This window comes from Nelumbo nucifera, chromosome 2, assembly GCF_055504915.1.
Source record: "Nelumbo nucifera cultivar China Antique chromosome 2, China Antique-T2T, whole genome shotgun sequence".
NCBI lineage: Eukaryota > Viridiplantae > Streptophyta > Magnoliopsida > Proteales > Nelumbonaceae > Nelumbo > Nelumbo nucifera.
The window spans coordinates 1,398,613-1,420,532 of NC_142650.1; the positions used below are offsets into that span (position 1 = coordinate 1,398,613).

Genomic DNA, 21,920 nt, shown 5'->3' on the forward strand with positions numbered 1-21,920 from the left:
TACTTTACCATTTGAGGCTGGCTATAAATATTTCATTACGCTTATTGATGACTACTCCATATATACATGGGTGTATCCCATGTGGTCCAGAGATGAAATACCCAAAATTATAAAAGATTTCCAATGCTTGATATTTACTCAACTTCAGACAAAGATCCAAATTTTCCAATCGGACAATGCCAAAGAGTATTTTCATATTGATCTCATAGAGTTTTTGCTTCGTGTGGGTCCATCCATCGTAGCTCTTGTGCTAGAACTCCCCAATAGAATGGTGTTGTAGAAAGAAAAAACTGCCAACTCCTTGAAGTTGTTCATGGGTTACTCATACACATGAATGTTCTAAAATGTTTTTAGTTGAATGTTGTGTTATGTGCTTCCTACCTTATCAACCATATGCCATCTCTCTTGTTAGGGTACAAGGCCCCTCGTCAACTCTTGTTTCCTGAAGCTCCCTTATTCTCTATTCCTATCTGTGTGTTTGGTTGTCGTTGTTTTGTTCAAGACTTGTCTCCTACTCATGGTAAACTTGATCTTTGTACTATTCATTGTGTATTCTTGGGTTACCATTCTCAAAAGGGTTACCGATGTTTTTACCCATTTCCAGAAAATACTATGTTTCTATGGATGTGTCTTTCTTTGAGAATGATCCTTTTTTCCCTATTTCTCCTCAAGGGGAGAGTAGGGTGGAGGAGAAATGAGTCCAAGTTCTTCCTCCTCTGCCTAACCCTCCTCCATTCTGTTTTTTCCTTCGTCGCCACAAAGGTCAGCTGAGTTCAAGAGTTGTGGAGCAACTTGAAGCTGTACCACCAATATCATCAGATTCACTAGGGACAAATCCTATCCAACTGGGTGCTCTTATTCCTGTTGATGTTTTTGAGCCTATTGCTATTGATACTTCATCTGCTAATGATCTAGACATCACTATTGCACAAAGGAAGGGAGTTAGGTCCTATACCACCAAGCATTCTATCTCCCATTTTGTCTCCTATGAGAACATCTCATCCTCTTTTCGTGCTTTCCTTTCTTCCATTAATAGTGTCTCTATCCCTAAGAATGTGGTAGAGGCCCTCTCAGTACCTGAATGGACAAATGCAATGAAAGAAGAGATAAATGTCTTACATAAAAATGGTACATGGGAGTTAGTGGATCTTCCTAAGGGTAAGGAACCGGTAGGGTGTTCACAATGAAGCACAGGGCTGATGGCACAATAGAAAGGTACAAAGCCTGATTGGTGGCAAAAGGGTTTACTCAGGTGTATGGAGTAGACTATGTAGAGACTTTTTCTCCAGTAGCTAAGATGAATTCCATCAGAGTTTTTTTCTCTCTTGATGCTAACCTTGATTGGGGTCTTCATCATCTAGACATTAAAAATGCCTTCCTGAATTATGACCGTGAAGAAGAGGTGTATATGGTACAACCCCCTGGCTTTAGTGCCAAAGGCAAAGAACAAAAAGTTTGCAGGTTAAAGAAGTCCTTATATGGATTTATAAAAAAAAAAGAAGTCCTTGTATGGACTAAAACAATCACCAAGAGCTTGGTTCAGCAAGTTTCATCTGGTTATGCTGCAGATTGGTTACAAATAGTGCCAGACTTACCATACATTATTTGTGAAAAAAGGAGAAGGAAAGATTGAAGCCTTGATAGTGTATGTTGATGACATAGTGATTGAAAAGTTGAAATTTAGAGGCTAAAGGACCTCCTGGCCACTTAATTTGAGGTGAAGGATCTAGGTCCCTTATGGTATTTCCTTGGAATTGAAGTGGCCTGCTCACAAAAGGGGATCTTCATTTATCAAAGGAAATACATCCTAGATCTGTTACAAGATTCAGGAAAAGTAGGGGTTAAGCTAGCCGACTCTCCCATTGATCCAAACCACAAACTAGGTGACTGTTGTGGTGAGATTATCAAGGATGTAAAGCAATTCTATAGACTTGTGGGAAGGCTCTTGTATTTGTCCATGACCCAGCCAGACATTGCTTATGCCATGGGCGTTCTTAGTCAATTCATGCATGCTCCTAGGACCACACACTTAGAGGCAATTGAGAGAATCCTCAGATATCTAAAGAAGTTTCCAGGAGCTGGTTTACTATTCCAGAAGAACAGGCATTTGAAGGTTGATTTATATACAAATGCTGATTGGCCCAGATCGGTTGATGACAGAAAGTCCACTAGTGGATATTGTACTTTTGTGGGAAGAAACCTAGTCACATGGAGAAGCAAGAAGAAACAAAGTGTTGTGGCTGGGTCTAGTGCTGAAGTTGAGTATAGAGCAATGTCCCATGGAGTGGTTGAAGTTATGTGGATAAAGAATTTGTTGAGTGAGCTGTGTTTTCCAATTGATAGCCCTATGTCCTTGTATTGTGATAACAAGGATGCCATCAACATTGCAGTCAACCCAGTTCTTCATGATAGAACTAAAAATATTGAGGTAGACAAACACTTTATCAGGGAGAAAATTGTTAATGGGGAAGTGTGTACTCCATATGTTAGTTCCAAGGAGCAAGTTGCAGACATATTTACAAAAGGCTTACATCACTTGCGACACAATGACTTATGTGACAAGTTGGGCATGATTGATATCTATGTCCCAACTTGAGGGGGAAACACTTTATCAGGGAGAAAATTGTTAATGGGGAAGTGTGTACTCCATATGTTAGTTCCAAGGAGCAACTTGTAAACATATTTACAAAGGGCTTACATCACTTGCGACACAATGACTTAAGTGACAAGTTGGGCATGATTGATATCTATGTCCCAACTTGAGGGGGAGTGTTGAAACTATCAGTCTTTTCTTTATTTTAGTGCCATAGGGGCACATGTGTAATTTTCTTCCCATTTATTATTAGAGTGGGTCGCCCTAATATAAATACTAAAGCTGGCACCGCTAGCTAGAGATTTTTACTCCAGAATCTCTTTCTCTCTTTCTCTCTTCTCTTTGTTCTAATCTTCTACTGATATTTTACCAAGAAAACAAGATCCTTGTCCTTTACTTTTTGGACAAGACATGTAAGACACATTGTATATGCATCTTTTTTTTTTAGTTTAATGTCAACAAGAGAAGTATAAGGAAATTACTGCTCTGAATCTTAAATTGGAAAATGCCAATAATCAAACCTCTCTAATAAAGTGCTAGTTTCCATGGGCCATCCTATGAGGATAACATCCATCCAATTACTACTTGACAAATCACATTTTTTTTTGATAAGTAACTCAAATTTTATTAATAGTAAGCAGACTCATAAATGTCCCTAGGAAAGGGTTGGAGGTCTACCACTCCTACAAATAAAATTTCCTTTTACAACTTTGTCCAATATAATTCTTCCCTAATAGCCTCTTGTTTGGCTAATGCATACCTGACAAGTCACATTCTATTTGTGATCTTTACAATCTAGACAGAACCTTTTCAGCTTTGCATTAGTTATATTATTTCTAAAAGGCCATTACCCAATGTTGGTCCCAGATATCTGGGGTCTTGGGAGGGATGGCTAGATACAGACCTAATGTTTGTCATTTTTTTGACGCAAAGTGATCACTCTTAGGCTCAAACCCATGTTCTCAACTTTCAATGCAAGAATTTACCATTACCCCAAGCAATGCTGGATGGTCCCACAACCATCAACATTTAATTTCAACCTGTCTGGTTTTGGGGGCCGCTACTGAGGTGAGGCCTGTTTTCTAAGGAGAAATGATTGGCCACCACAGACCATACCTAATGACGGAATCTACATACACTCCTCTAAATTGCTCTCTTATTAATATTTAAACAAAATGACTATTGATCACTAGGTTGAACTTAACAGAATGGTGAAACAAGATTCATGTTGCCAGTCCCATAAAGTTGGAACAAGGCTTGGATGATGATGATGACTACTGATTACTAGGTTGTTGATGATGTTTACATCTTTAATCATTAATCATTGTTGGGTTTCTTTCAGTCCACATGTTCCAAAGAATAACTGTCCTTGTACATTCAAGAGTAGCTTCCCTCTTTTAGTTGATGGAGAGAGGAAATTAGAGCCCAAAATGGGGACAGTGATTTCTTATGGTTGTTATGAAAGTGCATGCCATAAAAAGGTGATTGGAGCACAGTGTCTAGGCATAAGAAAATTGGGGGGGGGGGTCTAGGAATTAGAAGATTCAAAGAATTGAGCAAGGTTTTGTTGGCAAAATGTTTTTTTGTAGGCAAAGAGACTCACTTTGGAGAAGGGTAGTACAGGATGGTGAGGTTTGAATTCTAGTGCGGTATAATCTCCCTATGGGATATGTATTTGGAAGGGGGTGATGAAGTTTCATGAAAAAGTTTTTGGGTGTACAATCTAGAAATGTTATAATTGACCAATGGTTTGGGAAGAGATAGAAGGTGTAGTGCCCAAGATTTAGAAGGAATGGGCAGATTGGAGGAGTGTCTATCATTAGATGCATTACATGCAAGATTGGAGGCATAAAAATTCAACACTTAAAAGCTTGAAGAAAGATAGTGGAAGGAATGGGCAGATGGGAAGTTTATGGTTGAAGTCTTTCTATTCAATGTGAAAGGAATCTAGAGCAGTGATTTGAAAGGTGCACTTAGTTGCATGGGCACTGATGAGGGGAAATTTGGCCCGACCTGTCAACACACGAACACGTGGATAGACCTGATGGCATGGACGACAACTTGATATTTCCTACCACCTCAGCAGGCCAGGTCAGCTCGGGTACCTCGGGCACCTCGGCCAAGACTAAGGTCCGAGCAGCTTGTGATGGCCCGACCTGCCGAGGTGATACGTAGGCAACTTCTAGAAGCTAGCCAGCTGTCTTCGACCTCTCCGGGATCACGCTGCACGTCCACAAGCCTTATCTTATCCCACCCGGATCATACGGACAGTATAAGCCTCATCAGATCACATAAAGTCCACCTCTAGGTGTGGAGCAAACTCCTGGTAACACGGGCCGGGGATCTCGGGGGTGTTTCGTAAGACCTATGGCAGTTTGCCTAAGGGCTTCAACCCCAACACTACAAGGTACGCGCGATTATTTGCTCACTAGCTCTCTAGACTAAATCCTTCAGCCCACAAACTCCACTCACTAACTTAAGTATCGGAGTTCCCACACAGGGTAAGCCACCCGGGTCCTCTGATTTTGCTTTCTTGCAGTTCGACTGGCCAACCTAGCAGACTGACGTCCTAGCTGCCCTCCAGCTAGGAGCAACCAGATTGTGCACCATTAGGCACTGTGCATTTTAGGGTATGCGCCTCACCTAGGCCCAGGCACAACTCCTTTGTTAAATCTTGCACTTTTTTTGTGTTTTCTGAAGCATAGTGGTTGAGCTGGGGACTCCGCCCCTGGATCCCCAACCAAGCCCCTTGAAGCAAGCCCAAACAAATCCATGTTAGGGTCCTAAATTCTTAATTCCTACAAAAAAAGGTTTTATAACTTTAATTATCTGTTTAAGAAGTATCTTTTATTAGGAAGAATGAGCATGTTAATTGTTAAATGGGCTTGCCTCAAGGGGCATGCAGACTTGGTTATTAATTTTGAGGTGTCTTTGTAATATTTATAGACAATAATTTTTCAATGAGTACTTTCCTTTTTTCTTATTTATTCATATATCCTCTCCTTGAATATTATGAAAAACAAAAAAGAAAAAGAAAAAGAAGCAAATAAAGAAAGAATAATAATTGAAAAGTGATGTAGGTAACAGTACCTTAGGTTTCCTTTTGGATTTTTGGTCTGATCTATTTGTGCTTTGTCTTTTAGTATGGTTAGAACTTTTGAAGTTAGTTTGAGTGAGCTGAGGTGATTTCTCATGAAAAAAAAAACTTTCATGCAGCAATATGAATGGCTAATTGGATCACAATACAAGCCGATGGAGCTGTCAAAATCTGACTGGGCACTTATCAGAAAATCTCCACCATGGGCTATTGATTCTTGGGGATTAGGTTAGTCCTTAACTTCTTTTTTCAGACTCAAAGAACATTGGAATATGAGTGTGACTTCTATTGCATGGAATTTGAAACAATATTGTCATGAAATTATTTGATGGGAACAAGAAAAATAAAACTGATAAGAATTAAGAATAAAGAGTATGAAGAAAGAGGGATTAGAGAAGAAAGAGTGAGATGAGAGATCATTTTTGTGAATAAATCAAAGAATACGGCCATCCCAAAATTAAATGATGTGATCCATAAGCAAAAACTCATAAGAAGACTTAACTGCCTATCTAAAAGAAATAATAACCCAACTGAAACTAGCTTATTTCTTACAAGGCTTCAAAATCTGATAAATGTTTTTAATGTGTCTTTTTGGGCGGTTAGGTTATGAATGTTCTTTTCTCTAATTTTAATTTTCTTCTGGAATGTAAGTTTTAAATATTATATTGTTCCTTCAGGTTGTCTTATTTATGAGCTCTTTTCTGGGATGAGGTTGGCAAAAACTGAGGATCTACATAACACTGGTTCCATTCCAAAAGTGAGCATTTACAACCTCATTTAGTTTTCCTAGTAGTTAAGCTGGAACCTCATGCAACATTTGGGGTTTCTGTACTGAATGTCAGCCAACAGACAGCCCAAAATACACTGCTGAATTTCATGAATGGGCTATTAACTCATTTCAGGATCTATAAAAATGGGCTTTTGTTTCATATTCAACATGGAAGTTTATTACAAAATGGAGACATCCATTATCTTGATATGCCCAATTGGAAGGACCATATTTCTATATCTGGAAGTTTATGCATGTTTTTAGAAGTTTCTCCATCTTTCTTACTCTTGGAAAATTCAATTCTTTTTTCACTTATCCATTCTTTCCTCAGTCTCTACTTCCAGATTATCAGAGGCTTTTGAGTTCAACACCTGCTCGTCGATTGAATGCTTCAAAGCTTATAGATAACGGTGGTGAGTCCTTTCTTTTCTAAGGAGTTTCTGTACACACCTCACATTTAAATGTGGGCAATTTTTTACATCTATTAATTCTATTGTAATATTAATATTTTGACCTTTTTTTTTCCTATTAGCTTTGCTTTCTGAAACAACTAATTAGTCTGCAATTCATATAAGTTGTTGAAGATTTATTTTGAGAATATCTAGAATATTGACATGTATCAATTTCCACTCCAAGTTTAGCTAGATCTTCTTGTGGAATTGCATCTATGTTGTGTCTAGACCAAAGAAATGGAGATTAGTCTGTTCAGATCTGTTTGTTTTGTTTTACAAATGAAATTATAGAGTTCTTCATTTGGAATTATCAGAATTGGGCACTATCGATAGAAATATCATGGCTTAAAACAAAAGATAACCATCTCCGTCACCTTGCTTCTAACCCTTGAAACTATTGCTGCTTTTTGTATAACAATTTGAATGTTTTTGACTTTTTTCCCTTGTCGTCCCATCTTTCATAACAGACAGAGAGGTTGGAATTGTTAAATGGCTTAAAGAAATTGTTTTCCTCCAACACCAATTCATACTGATGAAGTGGTTCTTTGAAGTACAATATTACTACCCTTCTCTGATTTTTGTATCAATGGATAAATTTAATTGAGAATATATCAACAAAGGGAGAAGGTACAATAAAAAAGGCATTCCAGGATTGGAGAGGTCAACCTGCAAGAGATTACCCCTCCTATTGTAAATCTGGAAGCATCCCACAACAATAACTCCAAGAAGAGCAAACCCCCAAATTGCTCCTGTAAATTTCTCCTCTGGAACCAGAAGAATAAGATATTTTCTCTGGCAGCTAAGGATCTAGCCTCCCTCGTAGTGTGCTGCAAAGTACAGGGCCCTCTCAATCATTCTTCACCCATCTTTGAGTCTCCCTCATTCTCCATTGATTATAACCAAGAGATATATCATACAGTACCCGAAGTAGTGATGTTGTCTCTACATCAATGTAGTTTTCATGGTCCATGGAACCTAAGTAAACCAGAGAAAAATCTTCCTCATGATTGATGTGACTCCAACTCTTGAAGGATCTGGATTCCCAAGGGAGTAATCACTAAAATTCAATGTGATTGCTCCTTGAAATGGAGGGTAATCATTGTTAATGAACAATAGACCTACAGTTGATGAAGATTATACATGAAATCTTCTCCAAACAATTATCAGCAACCAAGAAAACCTGAAATTGTTGTCTGTTATGCAGATCCATGGAATTTTCTCCAAACAATTATCAGCAACAGAGAAAACCTGAAACTGTTCTCTGTTGCGACATCCATGGAATCTTCTCCAAACAATTATCAGCAATGGGGAAAACCACTATTAATGAGCAATAGACCTATAGTTGATGAGGAATACATACAGAAATCTAGTTTTGCGCTTACTTATAAAAAATATCTAGTTTTGCGATTCATATTTATGTTTGACTCTTTGAGATGCGACTCATGTAGCCAACCGGATATAGTTGGCATAAGCCTTGGATGATGATGATGATGATGATGATAATGATGATTCACGCTGATTCTGGGTATCTATTAGATATCCATGAGAGAGGACTTTGTTTTCTGGTTTCCACTGGGAGTGCAATTTGTGAGATAGGAACTACATTCTACTAGAGTGAAGTCCAGAGGAGGATCCCCTCTTGAATGGTGGACAAGGTTCCAGAGCATGGAAACTACACTCATCAGATTAAAATTTTCTGCATAATTCATATCCATGTCAACTCTGAGATATTTCTGTTGGAAAGTAGAAGATTGACTCTTTGATTGATTCTCCATAATTTTAGGTCCATCAGTTTAGGAAACTTAATTTCCTAGAATCATGGGATATCCTAGAATCATGGGATATTAATTGGAGAATCCCACTGATATAGAAATTAGTTTTTTAGGAAAAGTTAGTTTCCTATTTTATCACCCTGTAAATTAGCTCTGTAATTCTATATAAAGTTGTGTATATGCTCCTTCCAAGACAATACAATCAATCCATTTTTTCTCTCAAATTTTCACATGGTATCAGAGCCAGGTTACGACCTAATCCACACATAGCATCTCTTTGGTCATCTCTGCTGCTGGTTCAAGAACTCTCAAACAGTATTTGGGAGGTTCTTGAGTGTCCTTGATTCTTCTTCGAGATCGGCTACAGATCTGAACTCTACATTTTTGCTTCTTCTAGACTGTTGCGCCATCGGATTCATCCTTTTTTCTTGGATCTCTTTGTAGAGACATCAGATCAGTCTGAAATCTTAGATCTGGTGTTGCCCAGAGCAGATTTACTGAATCCCTTTGGTTTCATTTGGATCAGTTTTGATTTTGAGTGGTTTCGATCCACTCTTCAGTTTGGTGGAGCATTACAGTTACCTTTTTTTTTTACATTGGCTGAAAGATTCTTTAGGCCTTCATCGCCAACCCTTACTAAGTTTTTCAGACCTTCATTGTTTGTTTTTCTCTCTTTCTTGAAGCCCACCCAATATGTCAAAAGTCACCGTATCAAATACCACTGCACAATTGGAAGAAGTTTCCTCACATCAAGCATCTGGCGACCTGCAAAACATTCGGGCAGCATATAGGTTGAACGGGAAAAATTATTTGAAGTGGTCTCAGTTTGTTCGAACATATTTAAAGGGAAAAGGAAAGCTTAGCCATCTCTTAGGGATGGGACCGAAGGAAGGAGATCCAAGATTTGATGCATGGGACGAAGCTGACTCCATGATCATGTCATGGTTATGGAATTCAATGAACCCTGAAATCAGCGACACGTGTATGTTTTTATCCACGGCTAAAGAGATCTGGGATGCCGTCCGACAAACATATTCAAAAGCACGTGATGCAGCACAAGTGTACGAAATCAAAGTCAAGACTGGAGCAACTAAACAAGGCAGCAGGACAGTTACCGAGTATGCAAATTTACTGCAGAACCTGTGGCAAGAACTCGATCATTATCGGTGCATTGAGACTAAATGTGCAGCAGATGCAGCAATCCTAAAGAGTTTTATCGAAAAAGATCGCGTTTATGACTTTCTTGCAGGACTCAACGCAGAATTTGATCAAGTTAGGGTCCAGATTCTCGGCAAAGAAGAGGTACCATCTCTAAATGAGACTATTTCTCTGATTCGTGCTGAAAGCCGTAGGGGAGTTATGCTTGAACCCCAAGTACTAGAAGGTTCAGCCATGACTACAAGGATGGAACAACCGAAAATACTGGAAGGAATGAAGACAGATTTGTCCTCTGCACGGGACAACAAGGAGTCTCTTTGGTGTACCTATTGCAAGAAACCAAGGCACACCAAAGAGAAGTGTTGGAAGCTGAATGGTAAACCATCGAATAGGGAATGGGGCTACCGAGGAGGACAACAGAAGAGTCGAAGTCAAGCTAACTTCACCACAAATCAGCCGAGCCAAGAAAAGCCTCCAGACAAGACTGAGTTCAATAAGGAGGAGATCGAAAAGTTAAGGGGGCTTCTGGGATCGTTGGAGAAACCTAGTGGTACAGGCTCTCTTGCAATCTCAGGTAAGTTTTCTATTCCTCACGGGCTAAATGTCTCAGATGAACCTATTAGGGATTTATGGGTTATTGACTCAGGAGCCACAGATCACATGACTCACTCCTCACTACATTTTAGCACTTACACCCCCTGCCCAAGCAATCGAAAAATAGCCATTGCAGACGGTTCCCTTACTACCGTAGCTGGCCTTGGGGATATCCATATTAATCCATCACTTACACTAAAAAGTGTCCTTCATGTTCCAAAATTGTCCACTAAACTGATATCCATCCAAAAACTCACCAGGATTCAGGGAAGAGGATTGGACTTGCTAAGGAGAAGAATGGACTCTACTATCTTGAAGAATCATGCAAATCAAATATTGTCCAGGATAAGTTATCTCTGTCATTCCTTTCATCATCCAACAAAGACACCATTTGGCTTCATCACTTTAGACTAGGACATCCATCTTTTGGAATTCTGAAAACTATGTTTCCCTCCTTGTTTAAAGGATTGAGTGTTGATTATTTTCATTGTGATGTGTGTGAATTTGCAAAACACAAGCGTGTGCCCTTTCCAATCAGTAACAATAGAAGTTCAGTCCCATTCTTTTTGATCCATAGTGATATATGGGGACCCTCCACAGTTCCAAATGTGTCTGGCTCACGATGGTTCGTCTCTTTTATTGATGATTGCACTAGGGTCTCTTGGATCTTTCTTCTTAAATCTAAATCAGATGTAAGTAGTGTACTCCCAAATTTCCATAACATGATCCAAAATCAGTTTGGGGTCAGAATCAAAAGATTTAGATCGGATAATGCACGGGATTATTTCAACCAAACTTTATCCCCATATTTTCAAAAAGAAGGGATTATCCATGAATCCTCCTGCATTAATACTCCACAACAAAACGGAGTAGCAAAAAGGAAGAATGGTCATCTACTAGCTGCAACCCGAGCCTTACTTTTCCACCAGCATTTTCCAAAAACCTATTGGGGGGAAGCTGTGCTTACAGCCGCATACATTATAAATCGATTACCTTCGAGGGTGTTGGGATTTAAAACACCAATGGAAACACTTTCTCAATTTTATCCCGATCTACGTACAACAAATAATCTCACCCCAAGAATCTTTGGATGCACTGCTTTTGTCCATGTTCATACCCATAATAGAGGGAAGTTAGATCCAAGAGCCATCAAGTGTATTTTTGTGGGTTATTCGTCCACCCAAAAGGGTTATAAGTGTTACCACCCACCTACTAAAAAATTCTTTGTCTCTATTGATGTCACTTTTGAAGAAAAAACACCATATTTCACTCAACCTTATCTTCAGGGGGAGTCTTTGTCATTCATTGAAGATAAGGACAGAGAATTGTTCCCGCTTGGTCTACCTACAGTTTCTCAATACCCAAACTCAGCATCTATATCAGTTCAATCCGTATCTGCACTTATCGAACCACCTCAAACCAAACCAACTTCTTCACCCATTCATACCAGACCCATGACAGAGAATGATGAATTTTGTGACTCTATGAGATTGCAGGTATATTCAAGAAGAAGAAACCAGGATCCTAATCTTGTGCAGGTTCAAGATTCAACTCCTAATCCTGAGAATGAGGTAAATACAGTTCCATAAATTTCTTCTGAATTAGCATCTGACCAAGATCTTCCTATTGCTCTTAGGAAAGGCACAAGAGAATGCACTAAACATCCCTTATATCCCTTAGCAAATTTTGTGTCCTTTAAAAAATTCTCACCATCACATAGGAGTTTCCTAGTTAGTCTAAACACCATTCATATTCCTAATACTTTATCTGAGGCATTATCTGATGAGAAATGGAAAGATGCTATGAGAGAAGAGATGCAGGCTCTAGATAAGAATCAAACATGGGAAATTGTTGACCTACCATCAGGAAAGAAACCCGTGGGCTGCAAGTGGGTTTTCACAGTAAAGTACAAGTCAGACGGCTCTCTAGAAAGATACAAGGCAAGACTCGTGGCAAAAGGATATACACAAACCTATGGTGTTGACTATCAGGAGACATTCGCTCCAGTGGCTAAGATGAATACGGTAAGAATTTTGTTGTCACTAGCAACTAACTTTGACTGGTACTTGGAGCAATTTGATGTAAAGAATGCTTTTCTTCACGGTAATTTAGCGGAGGAGATATACATGGATATTCCTCCGGGCTTCAAAGAAAATCTAAAAGGAAATAAAGTTTGCAGGTTGAAGAAAGCACTATATGGTCTCAAGCAATCACCTAGGGCGTGGTTTGGAAGATTTACTAAAGTTATGCTTGCCATCGGATACAAACAAAGTCAGGGAGATCATACACTCTTTATAAAGCATTCGGATGCAGGGGGAGTCACGACTCTTCTGGTATATGTCGATGACATAATTGTGACAGGAAATGATGAAAAGGAGAAGGAAGCCTTGAGAAGATGCCTAGTCAAAGAATTCGAAATAAAAGAACTTGGGAGATTGAAGTATTTTCTAGGGATTGAAGTAGCTCATTTCCAGAGAAGGCATCTTTATCTCACAACAGAAATATGTAACAGATCTTTTAAGAGAGACAGGAAAGTTAGCATGCAAACCATCCTCCACACCGATTGAGCCAAATCACAAATTGGGAGAAGCAAATGAAGATCCAGCCGTGAATAGGGAAATGTACCAAAGATTAGTAGGAAAACTTATATATCTTGCCCATACAAGGCCAGGCATAGCATATGCCGTGAGCATGGCTAGCCAGTTTATGCACAACCTGAAAGAGGTTCACCTACAGGCGGTCTATAGGATACTACATTACCTAAAGGCTAATCCTGGCAAAGGAATCTTGTTTAAAAGAAATACTGGATTAACCCTAGAGGCATACACCGATGCAGATTATGCAGGCTCTCCCATGGATAGGCGGTCCACTACAGGTTACTGTACGTTCCTTGGAGGAAATCTTGTGACATGGAGGAGTAAGAAGCAAAATGTGGTAGTTAGATCAAGTGCGGAGGCAGAATTCAGGGCAATGGCTCAGGGAGTATGTGAATTACTATGGCTCAAGATAATTTTGGAAGACCTAAAGATCAGATGGGAAGGTCCAATGAGGTTATTCTGTGACAACAAGTCAGCTATTAACATTGCTCACAATCCCGTCCAACATGACAGGACAAAGCACATTGAGATAGATAGGCATTTCATAAAGGAAAAGCTGGATAGCGGATTAATTTGCACTCCATACGTCTCAACGAATGGTCAACTGGCAGATGTGCTGACAAAAGGGCTTTGCAGTGTGGCATTCTAAGGACTTATCTCCAAGTTGGGAATGAAAGATGCATATTCACCAGCTTGAGGGGGAGTGTTGGAAAGTAGAAGATTGACTCTTTGATTGATTTTCCATAATTTTAGGTCCATCAGTTTAGGAAACTTAATTTCCTAGAATCATGGGATATCCTAGAATCATGGGATATTAATTGGAGAATCCCACTGATATAGAAATTAGTTTTTTAGGAAAAGTTAGTTTCCTATTTTATCACCCTGTAAATTAGCTCTGTAATTCTATATAAAGTTGTGTATATGCTCCTTCCAAGACAATACAATCAATTCATTTTTTCTCTCAAATTTTCACAATTTCTTACATGTCTGAGAAAGAAAGTTGACTCTGATTTCCTGCTTTCACCATGGGAGTGAAACTTAGGAGATAGGAACTGCCTTCCCAACTTTATGAGTAATACCGAGAGGATCCCTTCTGAATGGTGGACACGGTTCTGGAGCATGAAATTCACCTAGTATTGGAGTTTTGAAGAACTATAGTTTTCTTAAGTTTAAGTGGATCATGATCTTACTACAATTTATAATTAGCTATTGGGATTGCTATCAGGAATATCTGAATCTTTGGTAATATTTAAGTTATTCAAACCCGCTGGAAGCTTTTCATTTAGGGCCGTTTATTTCTTTCTTTCTTTTTCTTCTCTTTTATTACATTCCCTGTTTTATCTTTTACCATTGCTTGGTTGATGTCACCTATGTTATTGTTTTACCATTGAGCTGCAAATTTCCCCTGTTACTTCTTTATACTTATTAGAGAGGTTAACATTCTTGGCAGAGTTTTTTCAGAATATGTTGGTAGAGACCATACAATTCATGGAAATTTTAAATTTGAAAGATAGTGTTGAGAAGGACACCTTTTTCCGTAGGCTTCCAAACTTGGCTGAGAAACTACCTCGCCAAATTGTTCTAAAGAAGGTCAGATGCTTGAAACAAGAATTAAAACCTTGATATGTATTATCATAGTGTAACATTTTCCTGTTGCCTTTTTTATTTATTTTTTGATAAATAGCTGTCGCCTTTTTTATTGAGGGGTGCCAACTTGCAATTTGATCATTGGAGTTCTGCAGCTACTCCCTTTATTAGCTTCGGCTTTAGAATTTGGTTCAGCTGTTGCTCCTGCCTTAACTGCATTGCTCAAGATGGGCTCATGGCTTTCAACTGAAGAATTCAATGTTAAGGTTATTTTCTTTTTAATGCTCATTATTAATTTCCTTGTGATGTTTACATCCTTAGGGCAGGTGGAAACTGTTAATTCGTTCTTGTTAATTATAGGTGCTACCAACTATTGTGAAACTCTTTGGCTCCAACGACCGAGCTATTAGGGTCAGCCTTCTTCAGCACATAGACCAATTTGGAGAATCATTATCAGCTCAAGTTGTAGACGAGCAAGTATGTGGCCTACGGTGACTGTTTTTCTCATCAAATCAAGCTAAATCCGACTTTATCAGATTCAAATGTAGATCCTCATAGATTTTTCTTTGTTTGCTATCAGATTAGAAATCCTAAATTTTCTAGGTAATGCTTGCAATTAGGTATACCCTCATGTTGCCACTGGGTTTTCTGATACTTCTGCTTTTCTTCGGGAATTGACATTAAAGTCTATGCTCATTCTTGCTCCTAAGGTATGCATATCTGTCACTTATTAGTCATTTTAATCATAAATTCTTTAGTAAGGAAAGAAGCAAAGAGGCGATTATTGAGACCATTGTGGCTGGAGCTTTTTGCTGTCTTCTAATGATTTTTGAAAAATTGGAAGGAAGTGACTGGTACAGAGTGTCACAAGGCCATTGCAAGCTCCCTTTGGGTTCCTCTAGCCAATGATTACATCAAACTAAATTTTGTGGGAGTATTGCTGAAAACCCATGTCCTTCTGGTATTGGAGGTGTGTACAGAAATGGTGAAGGGAAAATAATTGGCATGTACTCTGGTCCAATTGGGGTGGGCAACTCACTGAGGGGCTGAGATTCTAGCCGTTATGGAGGGAGTGCAGAAGGCAAAAGAGTTGAATTTGAGCAAACTGGTAATAGATGGTGATTCAAAGATGGTGGTGGATTGACTGCAAAAGGAATGGGTTTCTGGATCTTTAATGGTGAGAGGAATAAGTTCAAGTGGCTGACACAGAATATGGACGTGAAAGTTAACTGGGTCAAACGGACTGCTAATGTTTTTACCGATGTGCTTGCAAAACAAGGGGTGGGAAGAAGTCAATTATTTTGGGCTCAGTTGTAACTGTTGTTTTTTTGAGAGTTAAGAAAGTTTACCTCTCATCTTCTTATAATTATGCTGTTTAATCAATGAAAATTTTCTGTTACTGATAAAAAAAAAGATATTACTAGTTTTACAACTCAGTATTTCTCATTCTTCGTCTTGCAGACCTTGCAAGACTGTTAATTTCTTGTAAGAGTCTGTTAATTTCTTAACTTCTTTCCCGGGACTATTTAGGTCTTGCACCATTTCATTACTGAGGAATATGTTCTGTTTTTCCCTTTTCTTATGGAAGCACATGATTTTCCATGGGTTCCTGAGTATCTAAATAGTTACTTTCATTTTGGCCTGGACAGCTGTCTCAACATACTATTTCAGGATCATTGCTCAAATATCTTTCCAAGTTACAGGTATTTCCTGAGACTGAAGTTTTATTTATTGTTTTTGTTTGATCTTGTGTTTTTGGATTTCTTTTCATGCATTTAAAAAAATATGATTTTTAAATTGCTATAATCAGAAAAAAATGAATGATTGTGTGTTTCTGTATATTGTTTAATCAGTGGTTTTAATAATTTCTTTCCTGTATAGGTAGATGAAGAACCAGCCGTTAGAACAAATACCACCATCCTGCTTGGCAATATTGCTGGATATCTTAATGAGGGGGTTGGTATCTTGGACCTATTACAATAATCTTTCTCTACTTTGAGATATCATGCTTTAGGGTGTTCAGTTCACAAAATTGTTTATCCATATATCTTTCCAAAAAAATAAAGTTGACATTTGTAATGCAGGCAAGGAAGAGAGTTTTAATCAATGCATTTACAGTTCGTGCATTGCATGATACTTTCTCTCCTGCCCGCGGAGCAGGTACATCAACTTTTATGTTGCCATTTTTCCACATTAACTTTATAAGTGGTCTTCAATGTAAAATCTTTACTCCTTTTTTTTTTTGTTTCTGTTGAAATCTGTTAGTTAGTTAGTTAGTTTCCTTAATTAATTAATTAATTAATTCTTTGTTATTTTTCTGTTCTTTAGTGCCGCAGGGGCATTCTTGTAATCTTACTTTATTTTATTATTAGCTGGGACACCCTAATATAAATACTAATGACCGGTGCCACCAGTCAACTTTTTGATCCCAGAATTCTCTTCGTCTCTCTTCCTTTCTTCACCCTTTCTTTTCTGTTTCTCTGATATGTTCAACCCAGAAGACATGGTATCAGAGCAGGTTTTCTGGGGTTAGAAGCAGTGCGACAAAGTCTTCTCATTTTCTTCTTCCTCAATCTCTCAGTTCCTCCTCTACTGTGGATCGAATCTGATTAGGGAGTGGATCGAACTGATCTGAAGGGATTTCTTTTAGGTTCTCTTCCTTTCTTTCTTGGTCGTGTGCCAAGAAAACCCTAAAAGAAGGGAACTCTGATGCTGTGAAGGCAAGTCTTCTTAATCCTGTGGATCGTGTGATCCTTTCTTGTACCCAGGTAAGTGGGTTTTAGAGGTCTGGATGACCTGCAACCAGTGTTTTTTTTTTGGAACTGTGGATCGGGTGATCCTGTTTCTTGTACCCAGACAACTGGGTGGTGTTGGTCTGAATGACCTGTGATTGTGTGACAGTGGTTTGCCAATGTCTCTTGGGGAATTATAGTGGTTGTGTGCTCAAGTAGTTGTTGAAGGGTTATATTATAAGGGCTGTCTAGTTCCTGAATTGCCTCCTTATATGTGTGTGGTGTTCCTAAGATCTGTTTTTTGACTGAACTAAACTGGGCTTCCCGTGAAACTGTGAACTGTGAACTGAACTCGGCTGAACTGTGGCTGAATTGTGGCTGAAGTGAACTGAATTGAACTGAACTGTCAAATCAGTCCTTATATCATGTCATCTGAGGATTCTAGTGTGTCTAGTGGACCTTCCAATCAAGGTGGAGTGAGTGGAGGATTTGATATGAGCTTCCCCATGGCTGTAATACCTTTTGATGGTCTCAATTACCTAGAATGGTCAGGGAATTAAACTGTACATAACTTCCAGGGGGAAGGTGGGCTATTATTAATGGTAAAACCAAAGAACCGAAGTCTCAGGGTGCAGAGCATGATAGGTGGGATCAGGAAAACAGCATGGTGATGTCATGGCTGCTACTTTACATACTGCCTCCGGTCAGGAAGACATTCATGTGGGCTGAAACAGCTGTTGAAATTTGGGAGCAAGCAAAATCTACTTATTCAGAGCAATGTCACTATGCCAAAATATACCAGTTGCAAGTTGCCTCCTCTACTTGTAAGCAGGGGGAAAGGAGTCTCTCATCATATTACTCAGATTTGACCTCGATATGGAAAGAACCAGACCACTATCAGAACATAGACTGGAAGTGTGATGCTGATGCTAAGGTCTACAAATCTCTGGTTTCCCAATAATGGGTCTTTGCCTTCCTCTTGGGGCTGAACCTAGTATATGAGTCTCTTAGAGTTCAGATATTAGGAAGTAAAGTTCTTCCTTCAGTACAAGAAGTGTATGCCCTAGTACAATCCGAAGAGAAGAGGCGAAATGTGATGAATAACTCAGAGGGAGAGCAAATTGCCTTCGTGGCTCTTGACAGTAAGGCCGACTAGAAATAAGAGAGAAAGGGAAGAGAAGAAGAAGAGAGAAGGTAGAAGAGAAGAGGAGAGATTGGCGACGATGGAAAAGTGCAGGCGGTGCTAACTTCTATTAATATTTATAGGGCGTCTAAAATAAAAGGGAAAAAGACCCTTGTGCCCCTGCTGTAAGTAAAGTACAATAACAAAAAATAAAAAGGCTTTAAATCAACCAAACAGACCCTAACAAGACAAACAATAATAGACAAGAAATAAAATAAACTATTTCAACACTTCCCCTCAACTTGGAGCATAGATGTCAATCATGCCCAACTTGTCACACAAATCATTATGCCGCACATGTTGAAGACCCTTGGTGAAGATGTTTGCAAGTTGTTCCTCTGAGCTAACATATGGAGTGAACACTTCTCCACTCACAAGTTTTTCTCTAATAAAATGCTTGTCCACTTCAATGTGTTTCGTCCTATCATCGAGGAATGGATTAATAGCAATGTTGATAGCAGATTTATTGTCGCAATAGAGTGACATAGGGTTGTTAACTACAAGACCCAGTTCACCTAACTCCATGAGACATAGCTCTGTATTCTGCTTTAGCACTGGATCTGGCCACCACATTTTGCTTCTTACTTCTCTAGGTGACCAAGTTACCTCCTACAAAGGTACAATACCCACTGGTAGACTTTCGGTCATCGACTGCTCCTACCCAATCAACATCAGTATATACTTCTACCTTTAAATGTCCATGTTTCTAGAACAACAAACCATCTCTTGGAAACTTCTTGAGGTATCTAAGGATCCTCTCTACAGCTTCAAAGTGAGTTGTCCTAGGGTTGTGCATGAACTGACTAAGGACCCCCACTGCATAAGCAATATCAGGTCTGGTTATAGACAAATATAAGAGTCTCCCTACAAGTCTCTGAAACTTCTTCACATCATTCAAGAACTCCCCCTGATTGTCTCCCAACTAATGGTTAGGTTCAATTGGTTTCACCCCTAGCTTGCCTGTATCTTCTAGTAGATCCAGTACATATTTCCATTGGGAAATAAAGATGCCCTTTTGAGAGCGGGCAACTTCATTTCCAAGGAAATAACGTAAGGGTCCTAGATCTTTCATCTCAAATTAAGTGGCTAAGAATTTCTTCAGTTTCTGTATTTCAGTCTTCTAGTCTCTTGTGATCACTATGTCATCCACATACAATTAAAGTTGCAATTTTCCCTTCACCTTTCTTCACAAACAGAGTATGGTCTGACTGGCATTGTTTGAACCCCATCTGGTGAACTGCTAAGTGGAACTTACTAAATCAGGCCCGAGGTGATCGTTTCAACCCATATAAAGATTTTTTTAACCTGCACACCTTCTACTCACTGCCTTTGGCACAAAAACCTGGAGATTGAGTCATGTACACTTCCTCTTCTAAGTCACCATTCAAGAAAGCATTCTTAATGTCCAACTAGTGAAGTTCCCAGTCAAGATTTGATGCCAATGAGAGAAGAATCCTAATAGAGTTCATCTTGGCTATTGGAGCAAATGTCTTTGCATAGTTTACTCCATATACCTGTGTAAAACCTTTTGCCACCAATCTGGCCTTGTACTTTTCAACAGTTCCATCAGCCTTATGCTTCACTGTGAACACCCACTTGCATCCCATTGGTTCCTTCCCTTCAGGAAGATCCATCAACTCCCAAGTGCCATTTTTGTGCAATGCATCAATTTCTTCCTTCATTGCATCTGTCCATTCAGGTTTAGATAAAGCTTTTACCACATTCTTAGGAATAGAGATACTGCCAACAGAAGAGAGGAATGCATGATATGAAGGTGAAATATGGTTATAGGACACAAAGTGAGAGATAGGATGATTAGTGGTACAGGATCTAACACCCTTTCTCTTAGCAGTAGGAACATCAAGATCATTAATGACATGGGAATCAACATTGAGAGGTTCAAGCATATCAATAGGAACAAGTGTACCTATCTGATGAGGAGGATCTGCCTCCGGAGAATCCGATGATGTTGGTTGCATAGTGTCAGGTTCTACGACTCTTGAACTCTGCTGGCTTTTGTGGCAACAAAGAAAGTCACGGAATGGAGGATCAGGAAAAGGAGGTAATTGAGTCTAAGTCTGGGTGTGTTTCTCCTCAATCCTATTTTCCCCCTGAGGAGAAATCGAGAGGAAAGGTTAATTCTCAAAGAAGGATACATCTACAGAGACATAGTACTTGCGTGATGTGGGATCATAGCAACGATACCCCTTTTGAGATAAAGGGTAACCAAGGAAAACACAAGGATCAAGTTTACCCCGAGTAGGGGACAAGTTATGAACAAAACAATGACACCCAAAAACACATATTAGAATGGGGGACATTGGGGCTGTAGGAATCAAAAGTTGATGTGGGGCCTTATACTCTAGTAACCGAGATGGCATACGATTGATGATGTATGTAGCACATAGAACAACATCCATCCAAAAGCGTTTTAGAACATTCATATGGAGTAATAAGCCACGAGCTACTTCGAGAAGGTGACAGTTTTTTCTTTTAGCAATGTCGTTTTGCTGGGGTGTCCTAGCACAAGAGCTTTGTTGAAGAGATCCACACGAAGCAAAGAACTCCATGAGATCACTATGGAAGTACTCTTTTGCATTGTCCATTTGGAAAATATGAATTTCAGTTTGGAATTGAGTGAAACCATGCATTGAAAGTCTTTCACAATTTTGGCCACTTCATCTCTAGATCGCATAGGGTAAACCCAAGTATATCTAGAGCAATCATCGATCAAAGTAATGAAGTACTTATATCTAGCCTCAGTAGGTAGAGTAACAGGGCCCCAAACATCAGAATAGACAATATGAAATGAAAATTCAAATCTTTTATTTCTTAAAGGAAAAGAACTTCTACAATGTTTACTCAATTGACATGTCTAACACTGCAACTTACTAACTGACAAAGACTTAAACAACTCTGGAAACATAACTTTTAATGACTCAAAAGAAAGATGACCAAGACAATTGTGCCATAAATAGGCTTGACTCTCACTGGATGAACTCAAGGACTCTGTAGCCACAATACCAGCTTTATTCTCCAACACGTTGAGACCATCCACCATGCTTCCTCTACCAATCGTCTTCCCCGAGGCCAAATCCTGAAACACACATGAAGACGGAAAGAAAGTAACTGAACAGTTCAAAGAGTGAGTAATACTGCTAATGGAGAGTAAATTTATAGGCAATTTAGGAACATGCAACACATTAGAGAGGGTAAGGCCGAGTGGGAGAGATATGGTTCCTTGGCCGGCTATGGTGGAGAATGAACCATTAGTCAGTCTCACCTTATCTCTCCTAGAGAGAAGGTTATATGCCTAAAATAAATTTGACTTACTGGTCATGTGGTTTGAGGCTCCAGAGTCAATTATCCAAGGGGAATCAGATGTA

At 39.1% G+C, this 21,920-nt stretch overlaps 1 protein-coding gene across 7 annotated transcripts in view; it reads left to right on the plus strand.

Annotated features, from left to right (window-relative positions):
* Nucleotides 1–21,920, plus strand: part of CTEXP (kinase family with ARM repeat domain-containing protein) — a 75,389-nt gene that overhangs the window by 29,082 nt on the left and 24,387 nt on the right. For 6 of the 7 annotated variants that reach the window (XM_088899262.1, XM_088899264.1, XM_088899263.1 and 3 more), the window contains 10 exons: nucleotides 5,810–5,918; nucleotides 6,368–6,447; nucleotides 6,791–6,872; nucleotides 14,483–14,622; nucleotides 14,775–14,885; nucleotides 14,980–15,096; nucleotides 15,240–15,329; nucleotides 16,269–16,322; nucleotides 16,501–16,575; nucleotides 16,704–16,836. In XM_088899262.1, coding sequence (XP_088755388.1) covers nucleotides 5,810–5,918; nucleotides 6,368–6,447; nucleotides 6,791–6,872; nucleotides 14,483–14,622; nucleotides 14,775–14,885; nucleotides 14,980–15,096; nucleotides 15,240–15,329; nucleotides 16,269–16,322; nucleotides 16,501–16,575; nucleotides 16,704–16,836 — 991 coding nt within the window. The remainder of the gene's footprint in view (nucleotides 1–5,809; nucleotides 5,919–6,367; nucleotides 6,448–6,790; nucleotides 6,873–14,482; nucleotides 14,623–14,774; nucleotides 14,886–14,979; nucleotides 15,097–15,239; nucleotides 15,330–16,268; nucleotides 16,323–16,500; nucleotides 16,576–16,703; nucleotides 16,837–21,920) is intronic. The other variant, XM_088899260.1, reaches the window with a different exon arrangement.